A 9713-nucleotide genomic window follows, 5' to 3' on the forward strand; every position below is an offset into this window, starting at 1 on the left:
AATGGGGAAAACAGGTGGAGCAATCCTATTCAGCCTGCAAAATTATTTTAATTTTGTATTCTTATTAGCCCGTTTCACCCTGAACTGCACTACAGTCCCCAGCATGCACTGCAGCATAGTGTGCATTCTGACCCCCTTCCCCCAACAATTTGTCGGCCAGCGGTTACACAAAAAGAAAAGTGTCTAGTTTAAGCAAATAGGCAGTTTTTAAAAAAAATACCTAAAACAATTAATTTTTATTTTGAATTATTTTTAAATAAGTTTTCAGTGCCTATTTTGTTTGCTTGTTGCGGTTTTGGCATGTTTTGAAGAAACAATGGCCCGTTTACGGCAAAATGTTAAGTAATAATAAAATAAACACAGCTGGCCCACAGATTTACTGAGATTTTTTAAAATGGCCCTTTTAGTGGTTGAGTTTGACACCCCTGGTTTAACATATGGTGAAAAAATTAAATATAAACTGCGCCATAACTTTTACACAGGCCAATTTTTTACTTTTTTTTTTTTGTTAAATTCAGCAAATAAACAGTAATTGTGCTTTAAAGTGTGGAAACGTGTGTCTCTGTAGAGGATGTGTTAAATTATTATAAATTTGACCAGGTGTGCCCAAACTTTTGCTTACAACTGCACTACATCGAACTGTGTTTCAAAATAGTGGGGTAAAATTTTCCAAGATATGGGCTGGATAAACTCTAGCTGGATAAACTCTTGAATAGTTCTTAAGGCAAGCAAAGGACTTCATTATCAGCTCATGAGTTCAGTAAAGTGTTTTAGGAATGAGCAGTGATTTTGGAATCAGCAGCTGTAGAAATAATTGAGCCACTTTAATGAAAATCAGATATTAACCTTTTTTTTTATCATTCGTTTGTCTTCTATTTCACTTTTGTGCAACCTCTTACAATAGAAAAGCTTTATTTACATCTTTATTTACATGCTTTATTTACATCTTATTGCCCCCATTATTGTAAATAAAGGGCATGAAACAATGCCAAACAATGCTTAATATGAATTTTTTTCATATTGATTCATATGATGTTTTTCATTTCATGAGCAAGCTTGCTCATGCAAGTTACATTGGCTGCACAGAGAGAAGCTCCTTGACAGTCTTGTACTTGGCACAAAAGATTCTTATTCAAATGAGCGGTGGGGACATTCACGCAGCATTTGGTTGGCATTGCTACCTCCCATCTGAACTGCTGAAGCCCCTTGAAAATTAAACTACAAAATCTGGCCTCATTGCTTTGACGATTCTTTGGCAATTTAGTGACCTGACTGAGTGAAAACCACGCACAGCTGAGTCAAGCGTGGTAGATTAGCGAGAACACATAAACGTGTGGGAGCCACTGTCTTAGAGAACCACAGCTGACCCAGCCTCAGTTTCTACCTTCTATGTTTCTGTCTCGGCGCATATCCATCCAGCAGCTGATCCTGGCTCAGAGCTGGTCTCGGATGTGTTCCTGACCGGTTATCACAAACTCTTTCCAGTGCATGAGCTCGTGTTTGGACCGACTGATGGTTTAGCACACAAGAGGAAATAAAACTCATTTAGTAATGAAGTGTGTAACACATGAAATCAGCATTGTGTTCATTTGACTGGTCAGTTTTAACAGTGTGCGATTAAAAATTGTAAATATAAAGATCTTTCAACACTTTATTCTGTCTTTCTGTGCCATGAACGGGTGTGTGAATGAGTTCGCACACATTCTGGACACACCAGATGTCTCTTACTGATGTTCATAGGCATTCATTACAAAAATCCTCTGGTTTACTTTTGTGAAGCAACATTATTAGTGTCACTTCTAGGCCTGTCATGTTATATGTATGTATATATCACTGTTGTCAGAATAAAACCTCGTATCTCCAAAATGGTGACTTTACAGGAGAAGCAAAAAAAAACTACTTTACTTTTAATGTAAGTCAATGGAACCAGATTTCTTTCCAAGTCATTTTGGGTCATTTGTTTTGGTCCATTCATCATGAAATTTACATACAATGTAAAGATTAACAGACATTTTTAAATGATGTCAAAAACAACAAAAATTGAGATACAAGGTTTTGTTTGGACAGCAGTATCTATATATCTATCTATATCTATATCTATATATATATTACACCGATCAGGCATAACATTATGACCACCTCCTTGTTTCTACACTCATTGTCCATTTTATCAGCTCCACTTACTATATAGGTGCACTTTGTAGTTCTACAGTTACAGACTGTAGTCCATCTGTTTCTCTGATACTTTGTTAGCCCCCTTTTACCCTGTTCTTCAGTGGTCAGGACCCCCATGGACCCTCACAGAGCAGGTACTGTTTGGGTGGTGGATCATTCTCAGCACTGCAGTAACACTGACGTGGTGGAGGTGTGTTAGTGTGTGTTGTGCTGGTGCGAGTGGATCAGACACAGCAGTGCTGCTGGAGTTTTGAAACACTGTCCACTCACTGTCCACTCTATTAGACACTCCTACCTTGTCAGTCCACCTTGTAGATGTAAAGTCAGAGACGATAGCTCATCTGTTGCTGCACAGTTTGTGTTGGTCATCCTCTAGTCCTTCATCAGTGGTCACAGGACGCTGTTGGCTGGATATTTTTGGTTGGTGGACTATTCTCAGTCCAGCAGTGACACTGAGGTGTTTAAAAACTGATCCACTCAGACCAGCGCAACACACACTAACACACCACCGCCACATCAGTGTAACTGCAGTGCTGAGACATACATACACACACAAACCCAGTTCCCAAGAAGTTGGCACAGTATGTAAAAATGTAAATATAAAAACAGACATGTTTGGCTGGAAATGGACCCAGTTCACATTGCTGTAATCAGCCTAAATAATCAGTCAGGTGATGATGTAATGACTGTGACAGGCCTGGTCGCTACTGTTGGGGGGGGAGAAGAAAGGTAATCATCATCAAATTTTATTTTCCAAATGTATAACTGTGGAAAATAAAAACATACTGCAGTAGTTTATTACAGTAACAAATCACACACATGTTAATCTGTTCACATGATCTCTTAATGCCACCCTCTTACACTGTCAGTCACAGGGCATAAAAACTTTATTACGGAACACACTTGTATCTGGTTGTAGATCCAGACATGATTCTGATCTTACAAAACAAAGTCAAAACCACAGTCCAACGCAGAGCTCATCAGAACAGAACAGGTATTAATAGAAACACTAATAAACTACATTTCTTATTACATACAACATGGAACAGAGGTGAGTTACAATCAATGGGCCCAACACACAAACGTGTTCTTTAACTGTAACTGATGAGATCAACAGTCTTCTCATTTCAGTTTCTTCGCCTGAAATACAGGACACATTCAAAAACAACTGAAACATCTAAATTAAAACCGTAAAGTATAAACAAAGTAAAACGAACGAAAGCAGACCAGGAAAAATGGCACACAATCTTCAGTCTAAAGGCTTTTAGCTTGAGATGAACAACCAAATGAATATTAAGAATTCATAGTCAATGATTAATGTACTAAAAAAAAAAAATTACTAATGTGCACTCAGAGCTAGTCTTCAGGCCTTATGGGTGTGTTTTAGCAATTCCAGCCTTTAAGAAAGGTAGTAAAATGTAACTCTATTTAGCTTATATTATGTTCTGGTCATGGAACTGTCCAAACATCACTTGTTTGCAACCTGTGCAAAAATGTTGAGTTCAACAAAGTTTACTACTTGAGTATAATGTGTTATATACTAATTACTCAGTTATATCAAAGTACAAATATATTTAACACAACTTAAAGGAGGGTCAAAGTGTGAAATATCAAAGAGGTGAAAAAGCATTCAATGTGTTTGACATAATAAAGCTCACAGTATGTTGGAGTACATAATAGTGATAAGTTTTACCTCTAAAGCTATTTGCAAAAAACTGAAATATTACTACCGTTAAAACAGTGACCTAAATTCCACCGTGATGTGGAATTCGAATTTAGAAACTCTCACTTTGAAGTGAAGTCTTTAGTTACTTTTACCTGAAAAGTCAAAGACGCAAGACAACACTGAGGTGAAAGGAGACGTCATGAGCAGCTTCGAGTTGCTATTTGCTTTAAACCTGCAACGTATCTCTACCTGAATTTCAGTAGGGCTACATCGTAAATCCAACAGTAACGAGTAGAACCACCTCTGATTCTTTCGGATTTGGGTGAAGCGGAGCACTGTGCTCTCCTAAAATCATATAAACAGGAGCTGAAGGACCTCACAGTCTGAATCACACCATGGCAAAACCCTCCTGTCTCCCGACAGGAGAACGCCAAGGAATGGAAACTTTTGATTATAGAAATATAACGTTTTTCGTACGCTGGCCGCTAAACGACAGGCCTATCAGTAAAAGTGGCAGATCTGCAGCCGGCTGCCCGGGTCATTCTTGCCCGGGCTAAAGAAGGGCGACACGGGCTCGTCGAAGTACGCGATAAAGTTATAGATGCGCTTCATGGTGACTGCGTCGAAGAACGTGACGTGGCCCCTGTCGTAGTCCAGGAAAACGCCGACGCGTGGCGAGTTCCAGTAGTCGGCCACTGGCACGCGGGAGTCCTCCTCGTTGGCGTACAGTCGGTCCTGAAGACACAGGCTCCAATAACCAGCTGAAGGCGACAGGTTGACAAAGCCCTTGCGGTTGCTGCACTCAGTGGTGACACCCAGGTACCACACGCCCTTGTCCCGCACGTCCACCTCCCAGTAGTGCTGTCCACTTGAGTAGCGGGCAGTGGCCAGGACACCGAAGAAGCGTGTAAAGCGCTGGGGCAGGTCGGGCTCCTGTGAGCGTACCCGGCCCTCTTCCACCTTGGTGTCAAAGTCACTGATTGCCAGGGAGGGGTGGGCCGTGTCCAGGTCGAGTGTCAGGTTCTGGGGCACTGAGAGAGAAAAGATGTGAGCTTTGTGAGTTCAACGGTTCCTAATTCCATCCTATACTATAAACATACACCGGTCAGGCATAACATTATGACCACCTCCTTGTTTCTACGCTCATTGTCCATTTTATCAGCTCCACTTACTATATAGGTGCACTTTGTAGTTCTACAGTTACAGACTGTAGTCCATCTGTTTCTCTGCATACTTTGTTAGCCCCCTTTTACCCTGTTCTTCAGTGGTCAGGACCCCCATAGACCCTCACAGAGCAGGTACTATTTGGGTGGTGGATCATTCTCAGCACTGCAGTAACACTGACGTGGTGGTGGTGTGTTAGTGTGTGTTGCACTGGTCTGAGTGGATCAGACACAACAGTGCTGCTGGAGTTTTTAAACACCTCAGTGTCACTGCTGGACTGAGAATAGTCCACCTACCAAAAATATCCAGCCAACAGCGTCCTGTGGGCAGCGTCCTGTGACCACTGATGAAGGACTAGAGGATGACCAACACAAACTGTGCAGCAGCAGATGAGCTATCATCTCTGACTTTACATCTACAAGGTGGACTGACAAGGTAGGAGTGTCTAATAGAGTGGACAGTGAGTGGACACAGTGTTTTAAAACTCCAGCAGCACTGCTGTGTCTGATCCACTCAGACCAGCTCAACACACACTAACACACCACCACCACGTCAGTGTTACCGCAGTGCTGAGAATGATCCGCCAGTATCCTTGTCTTGCATGTTTCAGTCATTTCCCTGCTCTAAACCAAAGTTGGTGCGTTTAAATACAAACATTCTAACATGCACAGAGCAGGGGTACTCTAAAGACAAGAGTCTAGAACCAAGGGTAATAGAACGACGCACTACTAAAGGCACAGTACAGTTACTGACTCAGGAAAATTACTGCACATACTTGTATGCAGCACATGCATCATCTTCTTCCACAGTATAAGCTGAAAGGGGCCAGTGAACTCGGTGAAATCAGGGGGACAGTTCACTGCCTGCACAGTAAGGCTCACGTGGCTCGGGCTAAAGGCAAGACAACACCACATTTATGCATACAGTATGCTTTTTATATAAGGTTATTGTACAAAAAGAGAGATAAATATTCAACATACCTTGTGTATGCTTTGCTGATACTCTAAAAAAGACAGTCATAATATAAAAAGATTACAATGAATGTCTAAAGACATAAAAACACAACACGCTTTTGTAAGTAAAGACATAACAAAAAGACTTGCCTCAAAATTGGCTGCCTCACTGAGCTGATTCTGAATGTCAGCAATGGCCTTGTCCACCTTAGCTGCCTCACTTTCCACCAGCTTAAGGTTCTCGTCTATTAACGCTATTGTGGAGGCCTCCTCGTCTTCCAGTCTCTCCAACAGCCCATCCTTCTCGTCCAGCAAGAACTGGACCAGAGCCCCGACGTCATCTTCGATCTTCTCTTTCAAAGCTTGCTTCTTCAGCTGTGAGAACGTAAACAGATGTTGGTCGACTGGTGTTAGACTGGTTTATGCACTGACGGCAGATAAAATTAATTCAAACCAGCCTTATCTTGCTTTTACTTTGTAGTCTGATTTAACTCTTACGTACTTTGACATCAGCTTTGGCTTGCTCATCTATGGCCTTGACCCTGGCACACATAGACTTCTGCCAGTTTAGTTTGATAAGCCTCAGCTTCAGCTCGCCCTGGGGAACAAAAGAGGCATCTTCAGTCACATCCTGGTTACAAGTCAAGTCTTTTTCTTATTTTAAAATATTTAGAAGCAGAATTTAGTGACAGCCAAACAGTGCTGAAAGTCTAGCAAGACTAACAGTAGGTTCACAAACAGCTGTTGCAGCAATTGAGTCCGGGTGCTTTAGTGTGACCTCTGGTCAAGCAGATCATCGTCTCTCACCTTCATATCCTCAACAACTTCTGGCACAGGGGCGACGTCATGGTGTCTGAAAACATGCAGAATGGCCAAGACATGAGATGGCATTACATTACAGTGCACTCAACTTGTAACGGAGTAGAGCAAAAGGGTGAGTCCTGTTATTCCACATCAGAAGAGTAGCAAGTAATGAAGTTCAACACAAAGCAGACAGCTCACCTATGAGCCCTGGATTCTCTGCAAACAACACAAATGGGTTTTCTGTCCGTGTGGCAGTACAGTTTCAGTTCCTCGTGGTGTCGTTCACATTTCCCATCCATTTTGAGTGGCTTTGCTGGAGCTGGTGGCCTACACGTCTTCAGACAGTCGAACTCACTCAATTTATCCACCAGGTTCTTCACCAGGTAGTTCTTCGTGAAGCTCATTTTGCCAAACACCTATAAACGTGTGGAAGAAACGGAGAATTATGGTCAGTAGCCAGAATATTAGCCAGTTAGCTGGACTCCGAATGGTTTAAGGGAAATAGCTGGAATACAAGTTGACCAAAACATTAGCCTGCTAGCTAGCTACGCTCCGTAGGGTTTAAAGGGAATGAACTTAGCTGGAATACGAGTTGACCAAAACGTCAGCCTGCTAGCTTAGCTCCACAGGGTTTAAGGGAATTGGCTGAAATACGAATTGACGAAAACATTAGCCTGGTAGCTAGGTTAACTAACCTCATAGGTTTTAATGGGATGAGCTACACGGCTAACGCTAGCTGTTTCCAGAGTAACGTTAGCACGTAAACAATTTCTGGGCCCGGTGTTTTTAAGTTCATTTTAAAGGCAGAGGTTTTTATTTTCATTTTTCCACCACACCCGATTCATTTCCAGCAAGGTAATAATATTAAATTAGTCTGGTGTATAAATGAATCTGGTGGACTAACGTAGCTTTAGCTAACCCAGCTAGGTTAGCTGGTTCATTTACAGGACCTGAACTGGCAACCAGTTCTTTCCGCTTTCGTTCAGGTAAGCTAGCGTTAAGTGTGGCCGTTTATAAAAGAACACTTTGAGCAAAAATACACATCATTTAACCGAACTAGCTAGGTTAATAAACCTGGTTAGGAAGTAGATTTACTGGGTTTTTATCAGACCTGCGAGAGTTAACGTATCTAGTTAGCGAGCTTCTTTTGAAACCCATAGGCGGAAAATAACGGTAATTGTAGTTAAGATGCCTCGCCGGCTCTCCGGCTAGAAAGAGTATATCAAGTGCACAATAACAGAACCCCGGCCGTTCCCGGCTTCAGTGGACTGTGGAACTGCTGTCACTGAAAAGATCCCAGTTAAAATGCGGCCGTTACAGAGAGTGTTGGCCAACTTATCCAGCTTAGTTCGTTAGAGAGGAGGCTTGCTAGCGCTAACGGAGGGAGAGGGTATGGAAACAAGGCGCACCATCCGGCACTCGGGGCACTGGTAACCGATGTCGTCTCCGCCGTTTTCCTCCCAGTGCATTAAAATGCACATGCGACAGAAATTGTGGCCGCATTTTAAGATCACAGGGTCGTCGAAGTAATCAAGGCAAATGGCACAAACCAGCTCCTTCTGCAGTTCCCCCCTCGTATCCCCAGCAGTAGCCATGATTCCCGAGCGCTCGGCTTCCTGAACTGCGGGAAGAGAGCGGAAAGGACGGAGGAAGCGTAGAGGAAGTGGGGCGGATCAAAGTGTTATGGATGCAAAATAAATTAAAAAAATGTCTCGAAGGTAAAGGCGTCTACGGAGCCCCGCTGGTGACATCCTGTATAAATAAAAATAATGCGTGGCCACGACTTAGTAAGGCGTGGGAATGAGATGATTAAGCCGTGGCCACGGCTTAGTAAAGCGTGGGAACGAGATCCTAATGCGTGGGCACGACTTAGTAAGCCGTGATCTCGTTCCTACGCCTTACTTAATCGTGGCCACGATTTAATAATCTCATTCCCACGCCTTACTAAGTCGTGGCCACGCATTAGGAACTCGTTCCCACGCCTTACTAAGTCGTGGCCACGCATTATTTTTATTTATACAGGATGTCACCAGCGGGGCTCCGTATCAACCTACAAGCGTAGGGACGAGATCCTAATGAGAGACACTTTTAAATGTAAGTTTTGGGTTGACTGAGTTGGATAGCTAACGATACAAATGTTTAAAAAAACCCAGTTTCATCAGTGGCCGGCAGTGACCCCACAAATTAATAAATAGCCTACATAAAGTAGAACGATCTGTAAATCATGTACACCGATCAGGCATAACATTATGACCACCTCCTTGTTTCTACGCTCACTGTCCATTTTATCAGCTCCACTTACTATATAGGTGCACTTTGTAGTTCTACAGTTACAGACTGTAGTCCTTCAGTGGTCAGTGGCCATGGACCCTCACAGAGCAGGTACTACTTGAGTGGTGTATCATTCTCAGCACTGCAGTAACACTGACGTGGTGGTGGTATGTTAATGTGTGTTGTGCTGGTCTGAGTGGATCAGACACAGCAGTGCTGCTGGAGTTTTTAAACACTGTGTCCACTCACTGTCCACTCTATCAGACACTCCTGCCTGCTCAGTCCACCTTGTAGATGTAAAGTCAGAGACGATAGCTCATCTGCTGCTGCACAGTTTGTGTTGGTCATCCTCTAGTCCCTCATCTGTTGGCTGGATGTTTTTGGTTGGTGGACTGTTCTCAGTCCAGCAGTGACACTGAGGTGTTTAAAAACTCCAGCAGCACTGCTGTGACTGATCCACTTAGACCAGCACGTCAGTGTTACTGCAGTGCTGAGAATGATCCACCACCCAAATAGTACCTGCTTTGTACTTGCATTTACATATACATATTTGTTTTGATCTCTGTCTCTAAAACTGTGGGGAGTGAAAAAATTAATTCCAGTTTATAACTCATATTTAGCCACCAGCTAAAGGCTGTTACTGTGGTCTCTGTGTCTGTGCTGGGAGTTGGTCACAGCAC

At 42.8% G+C, this 9713-nt stretch overlaps 1 protein-coding gene across 1 annotated transcript; it reads right to left on the reverse strand.

Annotated features, from left to right (window-relative positions):
- Nucleotides 1–2905: 2905 nt before the first annotated feature.
- trim47 (tripartite motif containing 47) lies at nt 2906–8437 on the reverse strand. Its single transcript, XM_036595058.1, has 8 exons — nt 8172–8437; nt 6961–7178; nt 6766–6811; nt 6461–6556; nt 6109–6333; nt 5986–6008; nt 5781–5896; nt 2906–4872 (listed from the first exon to the last, which is right to left on the reverse strand). Exons 1-8 carry the CDS (start codon nt 8355–8357, stop codon nt 4343–4345), a joined length of 1440 nt encoding a protein of 479 aa, XP_036450951.1. The 5' UTR covers nt 8358–8437; the 3' UTR covers nt 2906–4342.
- Between the last annotated feature and the right edge of the window lie 1276 nt (nt 8438–9713).

This window comes from Colossoma macropomum, unplaced genomic scaffold, assembly GCF_904425465.1.
Source record: "Colossoma macropomum unplaced genomic scaffold, Colossoma_macropomum, whole genome shotgun sequence".
NCBI lineage: Eukaryota > Metazoa > Chordata > Actinopteri > Characiformes > Serrasalmidae > Colossoma > Colossoma macropomum.

Bases quoted from the DNA above. Each gene is read 5' to 3' on its own strand.
- trim47 (XM_036595058.1), bottom strand. From the start codon at position 8,357: ATGGCTACTGCTGGGGATACGAGGGGGGAACTGCAGAAGGAGCTGGTT. The intron at 7,179-8,171 runs GTGCGCCTTGTT...ACACGTTTATAG, and splicing joins AGTGCCCCGAGTGCCGGATG to GTGTTTGGCAAAATGAGCTT. The intron at 6,334-6,460 runs GTACGTAAGAGT...ACGTTCTCACAG, and splicing joins AAGCCAAAGCTGATGTCAAA to CTGAAGAAGCAAGCTTTGAA.